The 26,783-nt window shown below is 51.3% G+C and overlaps 1 protein-coding gene and 1 pseudogene across 4 annotated transcripts; one reads left to right on the top strand and one right to left on the bottom strand.

Annotated features, from left to right (window-relative positions):
* Window positions 1-506: 506 nt before the first annotated feature.
* LOC101011823 lies at window positions 507-940 on the bottom strand (annotated as a pseudogene).
* Window positions 643-26,783, top strand: PAQR7 (progestin and adipoQ receptor family member 7). 4 transcript variants are annotated; one of them, XM_017958502.2, is made up of 3 exons: window positions 643-1,156; window positions 17,914-18,030; window positions 24,405-26,783. In XM_017958502.2, the coding sequence occupies exon 3, from the start codon at window positions 24,427-24,429 to the stop codon at window positions 25,465-25,467; it is 1,041 nt and encodes a 346-aa protein (XP_017813991.1). In that variant the 5' UTR covers window positions 643-1,156; window positions 17,914-18,030; window positions 24,405-24,426; the 3' UTR covers window positions 25,468-26,783. The 4 variants fall into 4 exon arrangements, with proteins under 4 accessions (XP_017813991.1, XP_003891417.1, XP_017813992.1 ...); XM_003891368.5 differs by lacking the exon at window positions 643-1,156 and adding an exon at window positions 12,769-13,190; XM_017958503.3 differs by lacking the exon at window positions 643-1,156 and adding an exon at window positions 16,131-16,568.

Here is a 26,783-nt window from a genome sequence, read left to right as displayed (position 1 = left end):
TTATCAAATCAAAATGGTCAACATATTTCTCCAGTGTTTTCTAGGAGCCAGGCACTGTGCTGTGTTCTACCTCTGAGGGGGAGGTGTTCTGATTATCCCCATATTCTAGGAAGGTTAAGAAAGCGGCTCTAGTCACACAGCTAACCAGCGGTTGTGCTAGATTTAAACCCAGGGCTTTCTGACTCCAGAAATGCACTGACCCCCTCCACCCCCAGGCAACCTCTTTAAAAAAAAACAAAAACAAAAACAAAAAAAAAAACAACCAAGGGCCAGGCGTGGTGGCTCACACCTGTAATCCCAGCACTTTGGGAGGCTGAGGTGGGTGGATCACAAGGTCAAGAGATCAAGACCAGCCTGGCCAACATGGTGAAACGCCGTCTCTACTAAAAATACAAAAATTAGCTGGGCATGGTGTCACGCACCTGTAGTCCCAGCTACTCGGGAGGCTGAGGCAGGAGAATTGCTTGAATCCGGGAGGCGGAGGTTGCAGTGAGCCGAGATTGTACCACTGCACTCCAGCCTGGCGACAGAGCGAGACTCCGTCTCAAAAAAACAAAACAAAAAACCACATCTTTATTGTCTAGAAATCTATATTTTCAAAATTCCCCACAAAAGATGCTGCTCTCTTATTTCCCCCATTTTCTTCCTTTTCTTCCATACCTCTACCATAAAGGACATTTTTATACTATATTAAAACTTCACCCAGATGTCCAGACGGCTCTCCACCTATGTATTCCTCTTATTTGCAAGCTGCATGTTCATGTAGCCATCTAAGATGCCAGATAGCCCTTGTACTCCATTCCCCACTGCATTTCAGCATCACCGGCTTTCCTGTTAGCCCAATGAGGAAAGCTTTGGGATTGAGGGGTGGACTTACCGTAACTATGGGCAAATGCTGCGGGCTCCTGGACAACCTCTTGGTCCCTTTTGCTGTACCCATTTTTGTCATTGTTTAACAAACCATTTCCTGATTTCCCCTTTCTCCTTGCTTTGGAAAGGGACAATGTATCTTGTTCATTCCTGTGGTCCAGACACCTGAGTGAAGGCCTGGCACCCTTCATTCCTCCATCCCACTTTTTAAGAAGCTTTCTCTATGCTGAGTGCTGGGAATATAGACAAGTCACAGAACAAGACACACAGCCCGGGAGGGAAACAGGTAATTAACAGGTGTCACAGTGTAATGGGTCTGGTAGGATAATCAGAGGGACCAACCTTCCTTGGTACAGGAAAGGGCATCCAAGTCAGACCAGGGTGGTGGGGACCAGTCAAGGAGAGCTGCCTGGAGGAGTTGACACCTGAGCTGAGTCCCAGATGAGAAGCAGGAGTTGAGCAGGTAAATAAAAACAGTGGGGCCAGGCACGGTGGCTCACGTCTATAATCTCAGCACTTTGGAAGGCCGAGGCAGGTGGATCATGAGGTCAAGAGATCGAAACCATTCTGGCTAACATGGTGAAACCCCTCTCCTCAAAATACAAAACTATTAGCTGGGCATGGTGGTGCGCGTCTGTAGTCCCGGCTACTCAGGAGGCTGAGGCAGGAGAATTTCTTGAACCTGGGAGACAGAGATTGCAGTGAGCTGAGATCGTACCACTGCATTCCAGCCTGGGCAACAGAGCGAGACTCCGTCCCTCACCAAAAAAAAAAAAAAGCAGTGGGGGTGTTCCAGACAAAGGGATAAACACATGGAGGGTGGAGAGAGGCGAGATGGCAGCACGTGAGATGGAGGCACACTCATCTCCCACTAAGGAGTCTTGCCTGGGCATCCTAGAACCCTGGGGCCAGAAGGATCTTTAATCATCAACAAATCCAACGTCCTCCTTTTCCAAATGAGGCCCAGAGAGGGGAAGCCATTTTTCCAAGGTCACATAGAAAGCTAATGATGGAGAATAGACTCAAACTCACTGCACTGCCTGGGTTTTGGATTTTCTTTTTTTTTTCTTCGATTCCCTCCCCCTGCCCTTCCCTCCCACGGTCCTCCAATTCATATTTCTCACGTGCCTACTTTGCACCAGCCCAGTACCCTGAGCTCCCTGCCCTAGAACCTTAGGCTTCCGGAGCCTGGGTCATCACCACCTCCTCCTATCAAACCTCCTCCCCACAGCCTGTTCCTGCCTGACAGGTCATCACCACCTCCTCCTATCAAACCTCCTCCCCACACCCTGTTCCTGCCTGACCTTTCCTACACATTAAAAAATCCAGATGCCTATGTTGCTTCCCATACCAACAAGATCAGAATGTCTGGGGGCGGGGGCCAGGTGTCAGTATTTTTAAAGATCCCTGGATGATTCCATTTGTAGCAAAGTTTGAGAACCACTGTTTTAGCCTTGATGAAGGGCCCCTCCACCTCCTGTCCCTTGGCCTCTGGGTTGCAGATGACCTGGTGATGTTTCTTTTTCTTCCAGATGGACTTCTGGACTCAGGGGTCTGGGCCCTAGCACAGGTCTCTGCGGAGCTATCTTGTCTCCGCTCTGTTCCTGCCCTTTGTCCAGCCCTGGGCCTCCAATCTGCATTGATTACCTGGTCTGACCTATCTCACCATCACTAGGTACTTAATAAATATTTGCTGTTGATGATGGCAATGACCTTGAGACTGATGAACAGTCTGGCCAAGAGGATCCTTGATGTGGAAGATAGAAAAAGCCTTTGGGGTCAGGCAGACTTGGATTCTAATACCAGCCAGTTGTGCTTGCTGTGTCTGAGCCTCAGTTTCTCATCTGTGAAGAGGAGGTAACAGGAATGAAAATGCCTGCCTTGTGGTTTGTTGTAAGGACAGACGCAGCCAATGTAAGAGAGATCAGCAGCTCACAGACCAGTTGCTCTGGGAGCAGACCGCTCTTGCGCTGATGGTAGGGAACTATTTTTGTACATGGCAAGTGGGACCTTAGGAAGGAAGGCAACTGTGAGGCTTCTGAGAAGGACCCTACACAAGGGAGTTTCCTCCCAGGACACGTGAATGGAGAGGGTGGCAGAAGCCTATGGGCAAGGGTCACAGGGATCAGCTACAGAGTGCCACCACCCTTCCTGGGGAATGCAGGGCAAGGTCCCTGGTGGGAGTTTTCCTGGGAAGCCAGAGAAGCACCCCATGAAGACAGAATCAACATTTGGGTACCTTCAGTACCCAGAGGCAGCAATGCCAACTACAACCACGCTCCGCATAGATTCTCTGATCTCTTCCTCCTTCATGGCACCAGCCCTGGGGAACCAGCATGGTGGGGAAATAATGAAGCTGGAATACAACCACTTATAGGCTTCACAACCTCCTCCTGTAGACACCAAATGGATTTTAGGATCACATTTTATTTCTCACCTGAGCAAGAAAAGCTACAGGAGCATCTCAAGCAGGGGGCAGGAGTCTCCAGAGGAGTTCAAGGGGCTCTGGCAAGAAAAATCAAGGGTCTGCATTCAAGAACTGGCTCCCCTGGCAATTGTATTACGAAGCCCATGTGTGCTGGGTGCCGGTGAAATTGCTGTCAAATGCCTGTGCGGCCTTGGCAAGGCCCTTTATTTCTCTGGGTCTCCGTTTCTCTAGCTGTGAAATGACTGTTATAAAAGAGCCCTGCTGGACTTTGGCAGTCTGTAAGAAGACCTGAGTTCTCCTCTCAGTTCCAAGCAGGAAAATTGAACGTATCCTGAGCCCAGAGCCTGCAACAAACTCTGGGCAGCCTCAGGAAGTCAGGCAGTGAAGTCCGAAAAATGATCTCTTCTGTATAGGGAGGAAATACAAATTTCAAAATTTGTAGTTTGAAAATGTCAGTTGCTATGTTAATTTTTATGTTACTATTTTTTCCATTTCCTGGTAATGACATGCTGTTATCTTTATTTATTTATTTATTTGTTAGAGATAGGGTCTCACTTTGTCACCCAGGCTGCAGTGTAGTGGCACTACTATAAGCTCACCGCTGTCTGAAATTCCTGGGCTCAAGTGAACCTCCCACCTCAGCCTCAGCAGCTGGGACTAAAGGCACATAATACCACGCCCAGCTAATATTTAAATGTTTTGTAGAGACTATGTCTCACCTTGTTGCCCTGGCTGTTCTCCAACTCCTGGCTTAAGCAATCCTTTGACCTCAGCCTCCCATGTTCTTTTTTAAACAGCTTCTTTAGAGCACAACTTACATACCATAAAGTTCACCTCTTTTAAAAATGTACATTGCACCAGGCACGGTGGCTCACGCCTGTAATCCCAGCACTTTGGGAAGCCGAGGAGGGCTAATCATGAGGTCAGGAGATCGAGACCATCTTGGCTAACGTGGTGGAACTCCGTCTCTACTAAAAATACAAAAAATTAGCCAGTGTGGTGGCATGCGCCTGTAGTCCCAGCTACTTGGGAGGCTGAGGCTGGAGAATGGCATTAACCCAGGAGGCAGAGCTTGCAGTGAGCCAAGATTGCGCCACTGCACTCCAGCCTGGGCGACAGAGCGAGACTCTGTCTCAAAACAAAACAAAATAAAAAGAAACAACAAAAAAAGTGTACATTGCAATGACTTTTAGCAAATTTACAGGGTTTTGCAACCATTACCTCAATCTAATTTTATTTATTTATCTATTTATTTATTTATTTATTGAGATGGAGTTTCATTCTTGTTGCCCAGGCTGGAGTGCAATGGCATGATCTCGGCTCCCTGCAACCTCTGCCTCCCGGGTTCCAGTGATTCTCCCGCTTCAGCCTCCGAAGTAGCGGGGATTACAGGCGCCTGCCACCATGCCCAGCTAAAATTTTTTTGTATTTTTAGTAGAGATGGAGTTTCGCCATGTTGACCAGTCTGGTCTCGAACTCTTGACCTCAGTTGGTCCACTCGCCTCAGCCTCCCAAAGTGCTGGAATTACAGGTGTGAGCCACTGCGCCTGGCCCTATTATTATTATTTTTTTCTTAGAGACAGAGTATGGCTTTGTCACCCAGGCTGGAGCACAGTAGTGCAATCATAGCTCACTGCAGCCTTGAACTCCTGGGCTCAAGCAGTCCTCCCGCCTCAAGTCCTCCACCTCAGGCGTGCACTACCATGCCCAGCTAATTAAGGTGACATTTAAATAGACCTGAGGGAAGTGAGGAGCTGCCGCTGTTTGGGGTTGTGTGACCTGAGCCAGGCACAGGGCCCTGCACTTAGGAGGGCCCCATGCTGGATGTCAGCTCTGCTGTCCCTATCTTGAAGTGCTTAATTTTTATTTATTTTATTTTATTTTATTTTATTTTATTTTATTTTTGACAGAGTTTCGCTCTTGTTGCCCAGGCTAGAATGCAATGGCACGATCTCGACTCATGGCAACCTCCACCTCCTGAGTTCAAGTGATTCTCCTGCCTCAGCCTCCTGAGTAGCTGGGATTACAGGCATGCACCACCATGCCCAGCTATTTTTGTATTTTTATTAGAAATGGGGTTTCTCCATGTTGATCAGGCTGATCTCGATCTCCTGACCTCAGGTGATCCGCCTGTCTCGGCCTCCCAAAGTGCTGGGATTACAGGCATGAGCCGCCGTGCCCGGCCTGAAGTTCTTAATTTTTGTGTGCATTTTCACTGTGTACAGGGTATGTGGCCAGTCCTGCTGAGGCCAAATGAGTTCCAGGCAGAAGGAACACCAAGTGCAAAGCTCACAGAGTGCGCAGGTGTTGACATCTGGAGTAGGGAAGGAGTCCACAGTTGGCTTCTCCTCTCTTTCTGCCCTTTGCGCTTTCATCTCCTCCCCAGCTGCCCACTGTGGTTCTGGCACCTCCAGGGCTGATGCAGGAGGGAGAGGGAAGAGATTCCGGAGTCAAGAAGGGTCTGACTCGGCCGGGCGCAGTGGCTCAAGCCTGTAATCCCAGCACTTTGGGAGGCCGAGGCGGGCGGATCACGAGGTCAGGAGATCGAGACCATCCTGGCTGACACGGTGAAACCCCGTCTCTACTAAAAAATACAAAAAAACTAGCCGGGCGAGGTGGCGGGCGCCTGTAGTCCCAGCTACTCGGGAGGCTGAGGCAGGAGAATGGCGTGAACCCGGGAGGCGGAGCTTGCAGTGAGCCAAGATCACGCCACTGCACTCCAGCCTGGGCGGCAGAGCGAGACTCTGTCTCAAAAAAAAAAAAAAAAAAAAAGAAGGGTCTGACTCCTGGGTACTATCTTGAGCAAGCGTTGATGCTCTCTGGGCTTGGCAGGGGTTTAAAGCTGATGCTCGGCCCGGTGCAGTGGCTCAAGCCTGTAATTCCAGCAATTTGGGAGGCTGAGGTGGGTGGATCACCTGAGGTCAGGAGTTCGAGACCAACCTGACCAAGATGGTGAAACCCCATCTCTACTATAAGTACAAAAAATTAACCGGATGTGGTGGTACACGGCTGTAATCCCAGCTACTTGGGAGGCTGAGGTGGGAGAATAGCCAAAATTGCACCACTGCACTCCAGCCTGGGCGACAAAGTGAGACTGTGTTTCAAACAAACAAAAAGCTGACGCTCCTTCTTGTTTGGGGGGTGGGAGAAGCACTTTCATGGAAGTTCTGGTCTGGCTCCCACCACAAAGCCTGGGACAGAGACTTATGTGGCAGAGTTTGTATGGGAGGTGATCCCAGGATGTCGAGTGAAACAGGAAGGAGGTTGCTGCTTTAGGTAATGGAGTCCAGATTCCAGGAAACCCAATGGGCAGACAGAACGAGTTCTCTTCTTTTGGACCAGAATCTGGGGTTTCCTCAACTGCTCCCACATCCCACTGGGTGTCAGCTGCGTGCGCCTCTAGTCTACATCTAAGCTAGTGGGCTGAGCAGCCCTCCCAACTTCAGAGGGAGCCCCGAGGCAGAAAGCAGAGGAATGCCAGGTGGGCGAGTGGGGTGGGGCTGGTGTCAGCATGCGTGGCACAGTCCCCATTGCAGAGGCTGACCTGAGCTAGACTGAGAAGCTGTGACCTGGCACACTTATGCCTGCGGCCCTGGGGGTGGTCGCTGCGGGGTCTCCCGGCTGCACCCTTGTGGCAGGTGGATAGGTCTCCACCAGCCAGGTGCTCATGATGACCCTCAATCCCAGGATATCCCAGACGCCTCCAGCTTCTTCGTGCTGAGGCCTCACGCCACCAGAGGAGACCTTCCTGGGATCTGGATCCGAGACCGCCCCAGGCGGACTCTCTCTCCTGTGGCCACCTGTGTGTGCGGTGCCCTCTGGCCGCAGCCCTCTACTCTACCGCCTCAGGGGGCTTCAGGCAGTCCTTTCTCTTTGGCTTCTTAGGCAAGAGTCAGACACCAGGTCACAGGGTCCCAGGGCACACCCGGCACCTCTCTGACTGGTCTCCTGGAAGCCCTGTCCCTGGGCTTGAAGTGAGAGGGAAACCACCCCCTCCCACCCAACTTTCTACCCCTGCTTTCCTAATGTCATCTGCCACCACCAGGTCCCCTGTGCACCAGCCCCAGAGCATGATGAGGCCCCATTCCCTAAGCTTACCCCTCCCCTCCCACCACTGTGCCCTGGACATGCTGTTCCCTTTGCCTGGAAAGTCCTTTCCCCTCCTCAAGACTTGGTGAACTCCTCCTCATTCTGTGAGACTCATCCTAGGAGGCCATAAAGCAGTGAATCTGTTTTGGAAATCAGTCCTGCTCCACTGTGCTCCCACTGCACCGTGTTCACACTGCCCTGTGCTCCTACTACGCTGTGCTCCCATTGCCCTGTGCTCCCACTTTATTGTGCTCCCACTGCCCTGTATTCCCATTGCCCTGTGCTCCCGCTGCCCTGTGCTCCCGTTGCTGGGTGTTCCCGCTGCACTGTGCTCCTGATGTCCTGTACTCCTGCTATGGAGTAAAGAATTGAAATAGAGTAATACTTGGCATTTCTTGAGCAGTTACTATAAGCCAGGCATTGTAAGCCCTTTCCTTCTATGATTCCATTCGCTCCTCATGCCAACTCTATGAGGTGGATATCATGACCCTACTTTTGAGTTGAGGAGACTAGCGTCGGGCGAGGTTACAAAACTTACCAAGATCACAAAGACCTGGTACATGGTAGAGTTCAAGTGTGAACCCAGGCAGAATACACCCATGTGCTTCACTGCTTTGCTGCCTCTAGTGAATGGTGGCCTTGTTTTGGGGGAAAAGAAAAGAAGGCGTTGGGGACAGCTCAGGCCCCACACATTTATTGTTTCTCTTGCTTTAGGTCCACTGAAACACTTACTGATGCTCTCCCAGCTCAGAGCCTGACTCCTTTTGGTCTCTGAGCTGATGGTCTCCCAGCTCAGAGCCTTTTGAGTCCTTTCAGCTACTGGACTTAGGTCTGCCCAGGAATCCAGGCTTGCTGGAGAGTTTGATCTACTTGGGGCTGAGCCTGGTAGCTGGAAGGGCAGCCAGATGATGCACAGGCTACCCACAAGGCTCCCTTTCAGGGTGCAGAGCTCACAGGGTTATAGGGGTCCAGGCTTCTGGAGCCATGTATCATCAGGCCTTACCTAGATGGCCAGAATGCTGTCAGACTGCCCAGACTGGGCTGGGGAGGGCAGGGCAGGGAGGCACCTGGACTGGGGAAAGAAGTTGAGCAGAGCAGGACAGAGAAAGAAGTGCCCCTGCCCACAGCTTCCCTGCTTGATATCAGCACTGTGGAGCAGATAAGAGCAGGCTTGGATCCAGGTCCACCACTAGCTAACTGGGTGGCCTTGGGCAAGTAGCATTCTCCCAGGCCTGTTTCCTCATCCACAGATGAACATATCGGCAGAACAGCCTCATGGACCTACAGCACATAAAAGGGGCTTTGCATCCGGCCATAACTGTCCACTGTCTTTACTTCTACTATTTTATCCGTCAGCTCTCAAATAGCCACAGCCTAGTTTCATGCAAAGTGAATTCTCTCCCACAAGCACACCTCCAGATCCACGTCCCAGAACCTGAATACCTCTGGAGCTGTGTGACCTGGGACACGAAATTTCTCCTCTCTGGGCCTCAGTTTTTCTATCATAAAATAGGGATTGTAAGGGCAGAAAGGGTAATCTCTTTCCTCTCTATCATAAGGGTCATGGCTAACACGCCTGTAACAAAGACAAGTTAACAAGAAAGAAGCATGACAAATTTATTTGATTATAGTTGTATGTGGCACAGAGGCTTCAGAATGAGGACCCAAAGACATGGGGGAAACTGTCCATTTTTATGCTTAGGTTTAATGGAGTATGGACAGCTATGAAGAAATATGACTGGACAAAAAGGGCATGTTCTAATGTTAATAAGAGACAGAGTAAGGAAGCCCAGCAAGACCTGTCTGTCCAGATTCTTCCTGGCCTTTCTGTGCAGCATTCCTCCCTCCTGGGTATGGGGCAGGACCCTTCTGGAATAAGGGTCTTAATTCCCCTCCCTCCCTCCCTCCCTCTCTCCCTCCCTTCCTCCCTTCCTTCCTTCCTTCCTGATGGAGTCTAGCTCTGTTGCCCAGGCTGGAGTGCAGTGGTACAATCTCGGCTCACAGCAACTTCCACCTCCTGGGTTCAAGCAATTCTCCTGCCTCAGCCTCCTGAGTAGCTGGGATTACAGGCACCTGCCACCATGCCCAGCTAATGTTTGTATTTTTAGTAGAGACGGGGTTTCATCATGTTGGCCAGGCTGGTCTCGAACTCCTAACCTTGTGATCCACCCACCTCAGCCTCCCAAAGTGCTGGGATTACAAGTGTGAGCCACCATCCCCAGCCAAGGGTCTTAATTTCTTCACTTCATGCCTGTTGCACAAAGACTTTGGGGCGGGTAGGGGTGGGGAGGCAGAAAGAGTTAGGAAACCTTGTGTATATAATATATATATTTTAGTAGAGTATATTTAGTAGAGTAAATTTAGTATATTTATAATATATTGTGTACATCTCTGCTAAAAATATGTATAGTATATGTATTATATATTAGAGATGGTCTCACTGTCACCCAGGCTGGAGTGCATTGTTTCTGTCATTCCTGGGTTCTCTAGGTGTGTCAAATTTTGTATTTTCTGATAGGTGGTTTTGCCATGTTGGCAGGATGATCTCAATCTCTTGCTTGACCTGCATTGGTTGGTGGCACCAGGACTCCCCAAAGTGCTGGGATTACAGGTATGAGCCACTGCATGGCCTGGAGCAGTATTTTTAGGTGTAATGCCTGGCTTTGGGGGAAAAGGGTTCTAGTTTCTATGACCTGCACTGGGGAAGAGATATTCTAGTTTCTATGGCTTAGGGGTCAGAAACAGGAGGGCAGGACAGAGACTACTTTTTTTTTAAATTTTTTGAGGCCAGTCACCAGCTCTGTCCCAGGCTGGAGTCGCGATTGGCTGACCTGCGGCTCACTACAAGCTCTGCCTCCGGGTTCACGCCATTCTCCTGCCTCAGCCTCCCGAGTAGCTGGGACTACAGGCTCGCCACGGCCTTGACTAGCTTTTGTATTTTAGTAGAAGCGGGGTTTCACTGTAGTCTCGATCTCCTGACCTTGTGATCTGCCGCCTCAGCCTCCCAAAGTGCTGGGATTCCTGGCGTGAGCCACCGTGACGACAGAGACTACTTTTGGGTCTGCTTTTCTTTTTTTTTTTTTTTTTTTGGAATAGGTCTCACTGTGCTCTCCCAAGCTGGAGTGCAGTGGTGCTATCTCAGCTCACTGCAAACTCCGCCTCCCAAGTTCAGCGATTCTCCTGTGTCTCCAGCCTCCTGAGTAGCTGGGATTACAGGTGTGCCACCACGCCCAGCTAATTTTTGTATTTTAGTAGAAATGGGGTTTCACCATGTTGGCCAGGCTGGTCTCAAACACCTGGCCTCAAGTGATCCACCCACCTCAGCTCACCGAAGTGCTGGGATTACAGGAGTTTGCTTTTTATTTTCTTCTTTTTCCTTTTTTTTTTGGTTCTTTCCTTCCATCCGTCCATCAAGTGCAGTAGTGAGAAGGGGTGAAGAGTCGAACAAGGAGTTTGGTCTGTAACTGACTGAACAATCAAACTGAGATAATTCACTACTTTTGGACCAGACTGAGGCTGCTTCTTAGGCCCTCACTTTGGGGACTTTGGTGTATTATTTTCTGAGCCCCTACAGGATCATCACACTCACCTCAAAGGAATGTATGAGGGTTAAATGAGATAACAGAAAAATCTCTTGTCACCTCTCTGAGCGTCAGCTTCCCAATTTGTAAAATGGGTTAATTATCGTATGTACTTTATAGAGCTGTCTGGATCAAAGGAGGTAGTCACTGTAACCATTTAGCGCACCGATTGGCACATGGCAAGAGATTAACAAACTGTAGCTTTCGAAAGGAGCCCAGCATGGAGCAGGTGTTCCAAAAATGAAGGCCGAGTCCAAGTCACCTTCCAAGTTTTTAATTTTTATTCACGACAACAGAATATATTCTATTATGCAGAATATCTTCTCCATAATGTCCTTACTTGTTTTCATTGTCTGTTCTCTATCAGCTCTAAATGAAGATGTTCTACACTATTCTTCCTATTCATGCATGTAACAGATTTACCTAATTCTTTTTTTTTTTTTTTTTTTTTGAGAGGGAGTCTCGCTCTGTCGCCCAGGCTGGAGTGCAGTGGCCGGATCTCAGCTCACTGCAAGCTCCGCCTCCCAGGTTTACGCCATTCTCCTGCCTCAGCCTCCCGAGGAGCTGGGACTACAGGCGCCCGCCATCACGCCCGGCTAGTTTTTTGTATTTTTTCAGTAGAGACGGGATTTTGCCATGTTAGCCAGGATGGTCTCGATCTCCTGACCTCGTGATCCGCCCGTCTCGGCCTCCCAAAGTGCTGGGATTACAGGCTTGAGCCACCGCGCCCGGCCAGATTTACCTAATTCTTATGGGCTTGTCTGAACCTGTTGAAGGAGAGACCGGTTTCATGCTATTAAGATTACATAACTAGCCTCCCTCCCTTCCTTTCCTTCTTTCCTTTCCCTTTCCCTTTCCTTTCCTTTCCCCGGTGTCTCACTGCCAACCAGGCTGGAGTGCAGTGCTACAATCATGTCTCTCTGTAACCTAGAACTCCTGGGCTCAATCAATTCTCCCACCTTGGCCTTCCAAAGTGCTGGGATTACAGGCATGGGCCACCTTGCCTGGCCTGACTATATTAATTTCAAATATAATAGAGAAATATATCTTCCTCTAGGACTTTGCAGTGGACAAAGACCCTTCATGCCCATTGCTTTATTTAATTCTTCTAACAGTGCTGGCAGATTGGTGGTATTATTTCTATTTTACAGTTAATAAACCTGTGGCCCAGAGAGAACAAGGAGACTGTCCTAAGGTTCCATGGTGAGTTACGGGAGCTCGAGGACTGGGATCTTGGCATCGTGTTTAGGCACAACCGCCTCTCCCAGCGGTCTCAGAACTCCCTAAGGGCAGAGCGGTGTCTTCTCCTAGACTGTCTCCTCTTGGCCTCCCATCCGGCAGACTGTGTGCTCCCAAGAGCCGTGAGAGTGGGGGTCTCCCCATTCTGCCTGTTCCAGGTCTTTGCATACTAGAGGAACGGGCAATCTGTGGCATTGCTGATCCAGTATTTACGGAGGGCCTGCTATGTGGAGGGATTCCTCACCCTTCAGGTGCTCCTAGAGCTGGGAAGGTGTAACACCAGAGGATAGAGATGGACGTTTGAATACAGGTCCAGGCTGGGTGCACTCGGCTGGACAGAGCTGGGGAAGCTGCCCGAGGGGCGGGTTTCGGGTGAGAACTTTAAGAAGCCAGGGGTGCCCAAGGAGGGGTTGGAGCTGCCCCAGCAGAGAAATGAAGGTGCGAACGCTGGGGCGTATCTCGAGCAGAGTGGCCTCGGGAGCGAGGGGGCAGGGTGCGCTGAGTGAGCGTGGGGGCCGGCCGGGCTCTAGCTGGGAAACTCAGCCACTCTCCTGCGGCCGCCCTCCCCAACCCTCCCAGGGTCAGCCGGGCGCAGAAGCCGGAAGCTGCGCTTCCCGTCGTCCCGAAGTGCGAGAAGCGCGGCCGCAGCCCCGCGCCGAGGAGCCCCGGGAGTCCACTCCCGGGCCTCGGTCTCCCCATCTATGTGACGCCACAAGAAGTCCTGAGACGCCGCCTCGACGCGGCCGACCCCTCTCCCGCGCGTGCAACACGTGGGCCTGGCGGGGCAGAGCTGTTTGTGCGCAGCGGGCTGGGTGCGGGACGCTCGGCATAGCCCGGGCCCGGGGAGGCCGCTGCAGCCGGAGCGCCCGAGGCCGCCCGCCCTCCCCCGGCTTGGGGCGGGGCCGCTGCCCGGCCGCCCCTTTATCTGCCGGCTCCGCCGACCCGGCCGCCGCCGCGGCCTTCCCAGCTCGGCTCCGGCTCAGGTACGGGGCTGCCAAGACGGGGAGGCCTGGCTGGCCGCAGACGAGGGTGCTCCCCACGGGGCGCGGCGGGGCTGCGGGGCTGGACGTGGGAAGGGCAGGGCTCCTCGGGGCAGGGGAGGACGCGGAGCCGGAGGGGAGCACCCGAGCTAAGTGAGAGGACGCCCGCCCGGGGAAGCAACCAGCGGAGGGCGCAGGAGAGAGGAGCTCACTGGATGGGGGTGTCTTGGGAAGGGTGGGAGGAACAGAAGGAGCACGACTGAGGAGGATGCGGATGGGGGGCCTGAGAGCCTGTTTGCCTAGTGAGCAGGGAAGGGGAGGGCTGCTTGGGGAGAGTGAAGGATGGAGGGCAGGGAGTGGGCAGTGGCGTCTGGTCCGGGCAAGGCCGCTGCCTTCCGGGAGGAGGACAGTCAGGGAGCTCACTGCTTTCTGGAGGGGGAATCTAGGTGAGACCGGGACAGGAAGGGGTGTGGGTGCCCAGAACCGGCTGATGTGAAGGATTCCCACTTAGGGATCCAGAAACAGTGGGAATAGCACTGCTGGGGACCAAGAGGGGCACTTGCTCCATGGGCCCAAGCAGCCTAGACACCTTGGGGAATGAGGGAGCCTCCCCGGTGTCAGGAGAGCCTGGGGGTTCCCCACACACAGTGTGGGAAGGGAAAAACCCACAGCACTTGCCTCAAGGCTGCAGGCTTTGAAGATCCCCGGAAATTTCCCTGTGGCAGCCCCTGGAGGAGGCCTGTGGGGCTAGGCCAAGGTAGGGCCTCCGAGTCTGAAGAATTTGATGGATTCTGAGTCTGGCTGCTCCTGGGTGGACAGCCCAGGACCCCAAGTCTGAGCTCCTATCGGAGAGAGGGACCCAGCCTCTGGTCATGAGGCCTGTGGCACCTCTGGGTCCTCTTGTTGAGAGACTGCCCCTCTCCTGCCTTAGTTTCTCTGCCCAGAGGGTTCCTTGCTGGTCAGCAGTGAAGCTCAGGTCCTTTTTCTGTGCCCCATGCTGAGTGACTGTAGTTAGCTCACCCAGCCTCTCTGGGCCTGAGAGATTCCCCCTCCTCAGAGCAGTTGTGAGTCTCAGCTCCACAGAATAATTTCTTTAAGAACTGTTTTTTCAGGCCAGCTGTGGGAGCTCACACTTGTAATCCCAGTGCTTTGGGAGGCTGAGGTGAGAGGATGGCTTAAGCCACGAGTTCAAGGTTGCAGTGAGCCAAGATGGTGCCACCGTACTCCAGCCTGGGGGACAGAGCATAGACCCTGTTCAAAAAAAAAAGAAAAAGGCCGGGCGCAGTGGCTCACACCTGTAATCCCAGCACTTTGGGAGGTTGAGACAGGCGGATCACCTGAAGTCGTGAGTTTGAGACCAGCCTGACCAACATGGAGAAACCCCGTCTCTACTAAAAATACAAAATTAGCCGAGCGTGGTGGTGCATGCCTGTAATCCCAGCTACTCAGGAGGCTGAGGCAGGAGAATCGCTTGAACCTGGGAGGCAGAGGTTGCAGTGAGCCAAGATCATGCTATTGTACTTCAGCCTGGGCAACAAGAGTGAAACTTTGTCTCAAAAAAAAAAAAAAAAAAAAAAAAAGCAATGAATGAGGCTGGGCACAGTGGCTCATGATTGTAAGCCCAGCACTTTGAGAGGCCAAGGCAGGAGGATTGCTCAAGCCCAGGAATTCAAGACCAGCCTAGGCAACATAGTGAGACCTTGTCTCTACACGTAATAAAAAAATTAGCCAGGCATGGTATTGTGTGCCTGTGGTTAGGGCTACTCAGGAGGCTGAGGTGGGAGGATCGCTTGAGCCTGGGCAGTTGAGGCTGCAGTGATCGCTGCACTGCACTTCAGCCTGGTGACAGAGTGAGACCCTATCTCAAGAAAAGAAAGAATTACTTATTTCATTCTGATCACATTTTCCAGTACAAATACATGGAGGCCCCAAGTGCTAAAGTTACAAAAAAAAAACCAGTTTCTGTTCAGTTTTGGAAGACATGTAGGAACTGTTTCTTTAAACACTTTGGACCAAGTTGGGGAGTTAGCTTGCATTGAGGGAGGTGACCCAGTTGCTAAGAGACTGGGAGGCCAGCCAGGGATGAAAACTTTCTGTATAATCTATGATCACCACTGGGTGCCTGGGAGTTGCCCGTACTGGACAAAGGGCAAGAGCACTGGTTTTGGAGTCAGATAGATGTGCTGTGCCCTCCTGCCTCCGGGGCTGGGCCTCCAGATTGGCTGTGGATCCAGAGAGTTGTGAGGGAGAGGTAAAATGTGTGTGAAAGTTCTTGGTCAACAGCCAGCCACTATATATTATGAATGGTAGCACCTAATCTCATTAATGATATTTCAGCTGCCATATTGGGTCATCCTCACTAAAGACCCTTCAAGAGGATTTTCTTCTGACAGCCCCAGTGTTAACATTGGTCTGGCCTTATTATTTGTATCTAATGGGGTTAGACTTTGCCTTCCATGCTGAGAAAAAGTTATCTTTAAGAGAATGTGCTGGAACAATCAGGGCCCAGAGAGGCAACAATGAATATTTTGCATGCCAAGAAGGAAACTAAAGAGGAAGTGGAATTGTAACCAAATAATGCTTATAATAGGTGTTATTTCACTGAGCTATAAGCTCAAGGAGGGCAGGGTATTAATATATTGAGGTGTTGGCTGGGCACTGTTGCTCACGCCTATAATCCCAACACTTTGGGAGGCTGAGGTGGGAGGATGACTTGAGACCAAGAGTTCAAGACCAGCCTGGGCAACGTAGCAAGACCTTGTCTCTGCACATAATTTTAAAAAATAGGCATGGTAGCATGCATCTGTGATCCCAACTACTCAAGAGGCTGAAGAAGGATCACCGGAGCTTGGGAGGTTGAGGCTGCAGTGAGCTGTGTTTGCACCACTACGCTCCAGCCTGGGCGACAGAGCATGACCCTGTCTCAAAAAAAAAAAAAAAAAAAAAAAATCCTGTGGTGTTAGCATTGGTATGAATTCCCTGGGCTGTTAGTTCTATGAGGGCAGTGGTTTAAGTGGCTCTGTCACTGAGGAAGCTCCAGTGCCTGGTACAGAGGAGGCCTAAAGTAAATATTCTTGGACTGTCCCAGGGCCTAAGGGCCCTTGGAAGTCACTGGTGAATATACTATTTCCTTTGACATTTGGAAAAACAGGGCCACGAGGGGAAGGGACTTGTCCAAGGTCACACAGGGATTGAGTGACTGAGTCAGGATGAGAACCCCACAGAAACGGCAGAGCCAGCACTGTGCCAGAGCCAACGCCTGGCATCCATGGCTTTGTTTTGCTTCCACAGGAGCCCAAGAGGCAGCTATTTTAATCCTCTGATTCCAAAGAGGAAACAAGCTCAGAGAGGTTGAGGGACTCTTGCAGAATCACACAGCAGGTGAATTCCAGACCCGAAATTTCATCCTCACATAAAAATGAGGCTTCTGGCTTCTCTTGAAACAGCCTGCTGGAGATTAGTGGAGGATGTCCATCCCCCAGGGCAGCAGCCTTCTCCAGTTCTCCAGGCTCACCACCTGGCTGGCTTCCCTCCAGGCTGGATCTTCCTAGGCCCCATGGGCATTTGTGTGGGTGAGCCCGTCGGGGCAGGGAGCCTGTCTGCTTCATTTTCTGTGTGCCCCAACACATAGAATGCCTGGGTTGCATTGAGGCTGGCATATAGTAAGCACTGAGTGAAATCTGTGAGATGGGGGTAACCCAGGGCTCTCCCTCTCCATAAGCCCATTTTCCAGCACATCCCTGCAGCCTGGTCTGTTTTGCCCCAGGGGTGTTATGGGAACCTTTGACAGCGTGTATCCTTGGAGAGCAGGCTGGGGCTGGCAAGCCTTGGTTAAGGAGGGAGGTGAGCAGGGCTGACCCTGAGTTGAGGAATATGAATTGGGAGGGGTGGGGAAGTGGAGGGGAGGGGAAGGGAGGAAGGAGTGGCTCAGGCTGACAGAGGCATTCCCACTGGAGCCCTGGAGATCGCACTTCTGAGGTTTAGCCAACCCAGAAGCCTCCCAAACCTTCTGTAAGACATGTCCAGGCCAGACCGCATGCCATTTGGATCACCTGCTAATTCGGTTCACCCTCTTGTGCCCTCCTGCTCTCCAGGGCTGAGCTGCTGGAGTTGAGGCCCCTTCCCCTGGGGCTGTCACTTCTTAGCTACGTCTCTTGGGCATGTGGGTAAGCACCAATTTTCAGGGCTGTGTGAATTCAGAACAGTTACTCTGAATGGTCTTTGCTAAGAGCAGTTTAATGATTAAGTAAGGTCAGTGTCCTTGGAAGTCCAAACTCTAGCCAAATTTCCCTGGTCTACACCCCCAGGGATAAGGTAAATGTTTAAGAACACAGTGAAATTCCTGAGGCCCCCAAATCCAATGGAACTAGCTGTTGAGGGCTAAAAGAAGAGAGTTTTTTAGAAAACTCCAAATCTCTCAGGCTGGGGATATTTCAAAGACTACTACTATCATTAATAATAATTGCAATAATTTGTTGAGTCCCTAAATGAAGCCAAAACTTTGTTCTGTTAAATTTAATCTTTGCAGCAACCTATGAGGTAGATAATGTTGTCATTCCCATGAGAGAGCTAAGAATCAGAGAAAGTGAGTCACTTGTCTAAGGTCACATAGCTAGCATGTTATGGAATCAGGAGTCAAACCTGGTTTGTCTGAATCTGAAGTCCATCTCTGTGCGCTTTTATAGTGTCTTCTTTTTCCTTTATTCCTAACCTCCTTCCATTCTAGTTCCCACTGAGTAGTGGACAGGAGCCACCGAAGTTTGCCTGACACCATCAAGCAGGCCCTACCATCAACCAGGCCCTAGTCACCTGGCTTTGCCTTTGCCTTGCTGTGTGATCTCAGGTAAGTCAAACTTTTCAGCTGGCCCTCGGTTTCCCCATAAGTCTCATGCAGAGGTGAATGGTGAGCTGCTTGCTGCAGCGGAGGCCTGGCTAGGAAGACACACAGTTTAGCATGGATTTCCCCACTATGGGAGTGGTGAAGCCCGGGAGGAGAGGTGTGGGAGGTTGTCTTTAGCCCCACCCTCTGGTGACATCACACAAGATACCCCTAGTGCCTGGAAGCCCCGCCCCTAGTGGCCCTCATCTGTGGAAGTGCTCAGCATCTGGTGAATTTGCCCAGTCCCACAGTAGAGGTCACCAGCTGCCAGGCTCGAGAGAAACCCCCAGGTACCCAGTGCAATTTGCCAGACTTGGAGGGGCCTATGGAGGTGAGTTGGGCTGAGCTGCCTGAATAGACAGGGCCCAGCAGCCTGGTGGGCACATGACTCAGAGGCTGACCACTCAGAGGATGCCCTGATGGTGCCCTCTGGATACCCATCCTCATCCTGCTGGCTCAGGCTTGACCCCTGCCCCTGCTTTTTCCTTTCCCCTAGATCAGAGTCCCTTTCCATGGAGTCAGGAGGTGGAAACTAATTCTGAAAACAGAACTATTTAGATGGAGTGAAGCCTCTAGCTGAGGTCTAAAGAAAATAGGGTGGCGGGGCCTCTGTCATCCTAGCATGTTGCCTCCAGGTTTTGTCCATAGGGCCCATTATGTCTGGGGGAGAGAGGTGTAAGGGAGCGCTGTCACTAAGCTAAGGAGGTGGCTGTGAGCCAGGGCCTCCCTGGAGAATATCGGGAGCAAGCGGGTAGCTAGCAACTTAGGGAGACTGAATTGCTAGAAGCCTAAGAAAGTAATTTATAAGAAAGGGCCTGGTTGCCTGCTTTAGACCAGGATTTTGCAAAGTTGTTCTGTAGGATGCAGACAAGGGTGCCTGGAGCAGGGCAACAGCCGTGTCTGCAAGCATCTACAGACCAGTCCTGGCTCTCCCTCCTCCCTCCCCCATCCTCCTACCTTGGGTAAGAAGCTTTTTTTTGGCTTTTTTTTTTTTTTTGAGACAGAGTCTCGCTCTGTCACCCAGGCTGGAGTACAGTGGCCGGATCTCAGCTCACTGCAAGCTCAGCCTCCCGGGTTTACGCCATTCTCCTGCCTCAGCCTCCCGAGTAGCTGGGACTACAGGCGCCCGCCACCACGCCCGGCTAATTTTTTGTATTTTTAGTAGAGACGGGGTTTCACCGTGTTAGCCCGGATGGTCTTGATCTCCTGACCTCGTGATCCGCCCGTCTCGGCCTCCCAAAGTGCTGGGATTACAGGCTTGAGCCACCGCTCCCGGCCTTTTTTTTTTTTTTTTTTTTTTTGAGAGAGCCTCACTCTGTCGCCCAGGCTGGAGTGCAGTGGCATGATCTCGGCTCACTGCAATCTCAGCTCCCCAGGCTCAAGTGATTCTCCTGCCTCAGCCTCCTGAGTAGCTGGAATTATAAGCATGCACCACCATGCCCAGCTAATTTTTGTATTTTTGGTACACATGGGGTTTCACCATGTTGGCCAGACTGGTCTCGAACTCCTGACCCCAGGTGATCCGCCCACCTCAGCCTCCCATTGTGCTGGGATCATAGGTGTGAGCCACTGCGCCCAGCTGGGAGCTTTTAACTTCTCTGAATTTCATTATTCACAACAACAAAATGGGCAGAATAGTACCTACCTCACAGGCAAGTTATGAGAGTTAATTGCAACAGGACGGTAAAGAGTGGGCATATAGTAAACACTTTCTACATTGCAACTGGCTTTTTTTTTTTTCTTGAGGTGGAGTCTCACTTTGTTGCCCAGGCTTGAGTGCAGTGGTGCAATCTTGGCTCACTGCAACCTCTGCCTCCCAGGTTCAAGCCATTCTCCTGCCTCAGCTTCCCAAGTAGCTGGGACTACAGCCGGCTGCCACCATGCCCAGCAAATTTTTGTGTTTTTAGTAGAGACGGGGTTTCACCATGTTGGCCAGAATGGTCTCAATCTCTTGACCTCGTGATCCGCCTGCCTCGGCCTCCCAAAGTGCTGGGATTACAGACATAAACCACCACTCCCAGCCTCAGTTGGCTTTATAATTATTACTAGGGAAGGAATCCATGGTCACATAAGCTTGGCAAATGTTGATTCAACAAAGCTAAGCTGACTTCTTCACTGCAGGACTTCTTGGAGCTTTTTTTTTTTTTTTTTTTTTTTTTTGAGACAAGAGTTGCTGGAGTGCAGTGGCATGATCTTGGCTCCCAGCAACCTCCGCCTCTGAGGCTCAAGGGATCTTCCTGCCTCAGCTTCCCAAGTATCTGGGACTACAGGTACACACCACCACACCTGGCTAATTTTTGTATTTTTTCATAGAGACGGGGTTTTACCATGTTGCCCAAGCTGGTTTCGAACTCCTGATTGCAAGTGGTCTGCCTGCCTTGGCCTCCCAAAGTGCCGGGATTACAGGCATGAGCCATCGTGTCCAGCCCTTCTAAGAGTCTTTAATGTGCTGTTATCTCTTGGGAAGTTCCAAGAGTGGGATATGGAGCACAGGACTGGACTTATCAGATCACAAGCACCCAGGAGCTAGGTGTCCACAGGGCACAACCATCACCATCATTCGCTGGTCTTTGACGCAATAGTAGAATAGAAACCTTGCTGGGTGGGAGGACTCTGGGGAAGGCCTTCCAGTTTCTGGGTTCTGCTTTCCTAAGTGTAAAACAAGAGAGCTGCACAAGATGCTTTCAGAGGTCTTTTCTGGCCCTCCAAGGTTCTCAGTTGGGAAGACAAAGTTGTGGACAAGAGTAAGGGGCCAGATTGTTGAGGTTGAAGCCATCTCTTGGGGAGATGGAGAAATCCAGTACTGGCTCCCTAACCAGCAAGGCTGGCCAATGGGGGTCTTGTGCTCTGGATGGAAGTGGCCCCTGTCTGCTGCCCAAATCTGCCCTGTGCCAGGCTTGCTGGGGAATGGAAGAGTCCTGCACATGCCTGTTGTCCTAAGCAGCAGCCCTTGTGCAGCAGTGTAACAACTCCTGCTTCCCCACTGGACTAGGAAAGGCTGGGGAGCAGGGCTGATGCCAGAATCCTAATGCAGGAGAAGCTTAGGAATGCAAATCAGGCTCCGGAGATGTGGGTTTGGGGGGTTGGGGTCGTCTTGATGCTGCACTTGCATATAGCAAGCACCCTGCATTTACTTGGACTGCGTGTGACTTATTTGATTGGTTTTGGGGGTGATCACAGTGCCTCTGGGGGCAGAGAACATGAATGCTTTATCCTGCCTGAATCTCTTTTCCTTGTCTGGTGACTGGTGCAAAGGTAGTCACAATAAATATCTGATGACCCTGAACACTGGGTCCAATAAGTAAGCTTGGAGGGAATTTATTTGGTGGGCAGGGAGGGATTGTCTGGCAGATTTTTCAATAAATGTTTGAGTTAATGAGTGACACAGTGAATGACGGTAAGTCTGAATTTTGTAATTGAAGCCAGGTAAAACAGTATATAATTAGGAAATGATGAATAGCCCTTGCCACCTTGTGTTGCAAAGTGCAGTTTAGGGTAGTGGTTAAGAGCACAGTGGCTCACACTTGTAATCCCAGCACTTTGGGAGGCTGAGTGGGAGGATCGCTTGAGGCCAGGAGTTCGAGACGAGCCTGGGCAACAAAGTGAGACCCTGACTCTACAATAAAGTAAAAATAAATTTAAAAAATCAGCTGGGCATGGGAACATGTGCCTGTGGCCCCAGCCACTTGGGAGGCTGATAGGAGGATTGCTTGAGTCCATGAGGTCAAGGCTGCAGTGAGCTGTGATTATACCACTGTGCTCCAACCTGGAGGACAGAGCAAGACGTAATCTAAAAATAAAACAAGGCTGGGTGCTGTGACTCACACCTGTAATCCCAGCACTCTGGGAGGCCAAGGCGGGCGGATCACCTGAGGTCAGGAGTTTGAGACCAGCCTGGCCAATGTGGTGAAACCCCGTCTCTACTAAAAACACAAAAATTAGCTGGGCGTGGTGGCAGGCACCTATAATCCTAGTTGGGAGGCTGAGGCAGGAGAATTGCTTGAACCCAGGAGGTGGAGGCTGCAGTGAGCCGAGATTGAGCCATTGCACTCCAGCCTGGGTGACAGAGCAAGACTCTGTCTCAAACAAACAAAAACAAACAAAAAAACAGACTTGAGTTCAGAGCATGCCTGTGCCATCTGCTACTTCCTGGCTAGGTGGCTGGGCAAGGCACTTAACTTCTCTGTACCTCAGTTTCCTTACCTGGAAAATGGGAATAATGATAGTGTCTGCCTCTCAGCGTTGCTGGGAAGCTTCTAGCAGGTGCTGTGTGAGCATTTGCTGTGATTTGTTTTTGTTTCTATATCTTTTGCCAGATCATGACATTCATAAGGGCAGGGATCAAATCTTCCATTCTGTTCCTTGTCCCATCCAGCACAGGGTCTGAGGCAAAGAAGGGCTCAGTAAGTGTTTGCTAAATGAATGAATCAAGGTTAAACTGTGTAACCCATTATAGGTGAGGGGAAAGTGGGGTTGGGGGAGCAGTAAGTAGGCCCCAGAGGTGGCAGCTTGTACTGGCCTTAAAGGATTTCAGTGCAGGGAAAGGAAGGTGGCACAGGGTGTGACATTGGGGTTAGGTGGGGAATAAGGGTAGTAGGAGCAGGTCATGTGGGCCTTGAATGCCAGGGTAAGGGGTTATATTGGATTTATTTGGAACTAGCAACCATGGGCAGTTGGGGGAGGGTCTGGAGAGGGGATTTTGAGAGTAGGGGTATGGTTCATCAGTTGTTAACTGGGTACTTTCAGGAAAAAAGTGGTCTTTTGAGTTGGGCCTGGAAGGATATGAAGTATTATCAGAATGGTGTCATGTTATTCTTTTTTTTTTTTTTTTTTTTTTTGAGATGGAGTTTCCTTCTTGTTTCCCAGGCTAGAGTGCGATGGTGTGATCTTAGCTCACTGCAACCTCCGCCTCCCAGGTTCAAGTAATTCTCCTGCCTCAGCCTCTCAAGTAGCTGGGCTTACAGGCATGTGCCACCACACCCGGCTAGTTTTGTATTTTTAGTAGAGACGGGATTTCTCCATGTTGGTTAGGCTGGTCTCGACCTCCCGACCTCAGGTGATCCTCCCGCTTCAGCCTCCCGAAGTGCTGGGATTACAGATGTGAGCCACTGTGCCTGGCCGTGTTGTTCTTTTATTCAGCAACACTGAGTGCCAGCTACTTGCTAAGCACCAGGGATTCACAAAATAATGAGACAAACTGCCTCCCCTTGATGAGCTCACATGAACAATCATGAGAAGTGTGATAATGGTCAAAGGATGGTCTGATGATAAGCACTCAAGTGGAGGGGTCATCGTAGGAGGTTCAGGAGGCCAGGGAAAGCAACTTAGAAGAAATGTTTTTTTTGTTTTTTTAAGAGACAGAATCTTGCTTGAGAGCAAACTTGATCAAGCTTGAGTGTAGTAGTGTGATCATAACTTACTGTACGTCGAATTCCTGGGCTCAGGGATCTTCCTGCCCCAGCCTCCCCAGTAGCTGGGACTATAGGCACATGCCACCACACCTGGCTAACTTTTTTGTAGGGATAGGATCTTACTATGTTGCCCAGGCTGGTGTTGAACCCCTGGCCTCAGGAATCCTCCTGCTTTGGCCTCTCGAAGCACTTGGATTACAGGAGTGAGGCCTCATGCCTAGCCAAGAAATAGGTTTTTGAGGAATGAATAGGGGTTCGCCTAGTAGGCGAGATGAGGAAAATGTCTCAGGCAGAGGGAGCGACTTGTATAAAGCTACAGACATGTGAAAGCGCAGTCCAGGGGTTGGTGGCACTGTGACTGGATTTGAAGTGCACTGTGGTTACACAACAAGACTGGAGAAGGTAGCAGGGACCAGGTCATGCAGGGTAGTGGAGGGTCAGTAGGGGACCCTGGCCACTCTCGAGGAGCTAGATAGGTAGAGGCAGTGGGTCTGTTAGCAAGGTCATTACTGCCACCAGATGAACACTAATGGTGGCGTGAACACAGGGGCTGAGAGAGCCTGACCCCTGTCATGTGTTTCACATGGCCAGATCTGTTCTTTAGGAGAGAAAACAGCTGGTGCTGCTGTGTAGAGCCTGGACCGGAAAGGAAATTAACGAGGCAGGGAGCCTTATTAATGAATACATTCCTTAGACATTTATTGAGCACCTACTATGTGTCAGGCACTGTTCTAGGTACCTGGGATCCTTGCTCTCATGAGGTCAGAAATGAGGAATTCCATAGGACGAGTCTTCTATTCTTAAACCCAGTGTAAGGATAAGGCCACTGGGGAGGAGGGAGTAGGATTTGGGCATCAGAGCCCCCCAGCTGCTGCTCATGGGGGTCAGGACACCAGGCCCCTAACTTTGCTCTGGTCTCTCTCCCAGCTCCCTGCCAAGGCCCACAGCCATGGCCATGGCCCAGAAGCTCAGCCACCTCCTGCCAAGTCTGCGGCAGGTCATCCAGGAGCCTCAGCTATCTCTGCAGCCAGAGCCTGTCTTCACGGTGGACCGAGCTGAGGTGCCACCGCTCTTCTGGAAGCCGTACATCTATGCGGGCTACCGGCCGCTGCATCAGACCTGGCGCTTCTACTTCCGCACACTGTTCCAGCAGCACAACGAGGCCGTGAATGTCTGGACCCACCTGCTGGCGGCCCTGGTGCTGCTGCTGCGGCTGGCCCTCTTTGTGGAGACTGTGGACTTCTGGGGAGACCCACACGCCCTGCCCCTCTTCATCATTGTCCTTGCCTCTTTCACCTATCTCTCCTTCAGTGCCTTGGCTCATCTCCTGCAGGCCAAGTCCGAGTTCTGGCATTACAGCTTCTTCTTCCTGGACTACGTGGGGGTGGCCGTGTACCAGTTTGGCAGTGCCTTGGCACACTTCTACTATGCTATCGAGCCCTCCTGGCATGCCCGGGTGCAGGCCGTTTTTCTGCCCATGGCTGCCTTTCTCGCCTGGCTTTCCTGCACTGGCTCCTGCTATAACAAATACATCCAGAAACCAGGCCTGCTGGGCCGCACATGCCAGGAAGTGCCCTCCGCCCTGGCCTACGCACTGGACATCAGTCCTGTGGTGCATCGTATCTTCGTGTCCTCCGACCCTGCCATAGATGACCCAGCTCTTCTCTACCACAAGTGCCAGGTGGTCTTCTTTCTGCTGGCTGCTGCCTTCTTCTCTACCTTCATGCCCGAGCGCTGGTTCCCTGGCAGCTGCCATGTCTTCGGGCAGGGCCACCAACTTTTCCACATCTTCTTGGTGCTGTGCACGCTGGCTCAGCTGGAGGCTGTGGCACTGGACTATGAGGCCCGACGGCCCATCTATGAGCCTCTGCACACGCACTGGCCTCACAACTTTTCTGGTCTCTTCCTGCTCACGGTGGGCAGCAGCGTCCTCACCGCGTTCCTCCTGAGCCAGCTGGTACAGCGCAGACTTGATCAGAAGACCAAGTGAAGGGGGCTGGCATCTAGTAGGGAGGGAGGTATTGTGGGGGGACAGGGGTCTGGGCTTGGCTCCAGGTGGGAACAAGTCCTGGTAAAATTGTTTGTGTCTGGCCCACAGTGACTCTCTGTGTACCACTCAACTCAAGGGCGTCACTGGCCAATTCTTGGATTTACGGATTGGCTGGGAGTTGCTGGGGTCCACTTCTGGGCCTGCTCCAGCTCCTTGTCCAGGGAGAGGGAAAGAGTTAAAGATGTGGGCCACTCCAGCTTGCCCCTCCACTGCCACTCACGGGTGAGGCTGGGGATCAGCTTGGTGAGGATTGGGGCTTCTAGATTGTCTAGGCAGGAGGTGAAACTCAGGCCAGAGTCAGATTTGACCTGAGCCAGGATAGGCCTTGGCAACCCACTTCTACTCAGATTTCATTGCTGGATGCGGAAGGGGCAGGCCCAAAATATATGCAGGATCTTACTGTCCCTTGAAGCCCAGCCACAAGTGTTGGCGCTGCAGAGAGACCCCAAAGGTAGTAGATTGTGCCAGACAGAAATGGGTCCCATGCAGTGCTTCATACCCCTTCAGTCACCATCCCAGACAGTGAGTCCCAGATCTTCTAGTTCTGGCTTCTGTGTCCCACACAGCCTGTTCCCAGCTTCTTTCCTGGTTCCCTTGTTAAGGATTCATTTATCTATTCAGTGTTGAATGGATAAATGGCCTGGGCCTCTGCTCAGAGGCAGGTCACCACTGGGCCCTGAGGATCAATGCAAGATGATAAAGACTTTTTTTTTTTTTTTTTTTGAGAAGGAGTTTTGCTCTTGTTGGCTAGGCTGGAGTGCAATGGTGCAATATTGGCTCACTGCAACCTCTGCCTCCTGGGTTCAAGTGATTTTCCTGCCTCAGCCTCCCGAGTAGCTGGAATTACAGGCATGTACCACCATGCCTGGCTAATTTTCTGTATTTTTAGTAGAGATGGGGTTTCTCCATGTTAGTCAGGCTGGTCTCGAACTCCTGACATCAGGTGATCCGCCCGCCTTGGCCTCCCAAAGTGCTGGGATTACAGGCATGAGCCACCGTGCCTGGCCGACAAAGGCTTTGATACCAGAATGAACTGTCAAGGGAAGTGCTGAGGAGGGATTAACCTGTGCTGCCTGGGACCCTCGGGGTCTTGGGTTGGGGAGTGTGAATAGGAGTTTGCAGATGGAGAATAGGAAGGGCATTCCAGGCAGAGGGAAACTTGTGCAGAGACCCAGAGGTGCGGAAGGAAAAGTGGGGCTGGGGCTGGGGTGGTCTGGATTATGGCCTGGATGCAATAAAGTGACTGTGACAGTAGC

Source organism: Papio anubis, chromosome 1, assembly GCF_008728515.1.
Source record: "Papio anubis isolate 15944 chromosome 1, Panubis1.0, whole genome shotgun sequence".
Classification (NCBI taxonomy): domain Eukaryota; kingdom Metazoa; phylum Chordata; class Mammalia; order Primates; family Cercopithecidae; genus Papio; species Papio anubis.
This window is presented reverse-complemented; position numbering and strand designations above follow the sequence as displayed.

Bases quoted from the DNA above. Each gene is read 5' to 3' on its own strand.
- PAQR7 (XM_017958502.2), top strand. From the start codon at position 24,427: ATGGCCATGGCCCAGAAGCTCAGCCACCTCCTGCCAAGTCTGCGGCAG.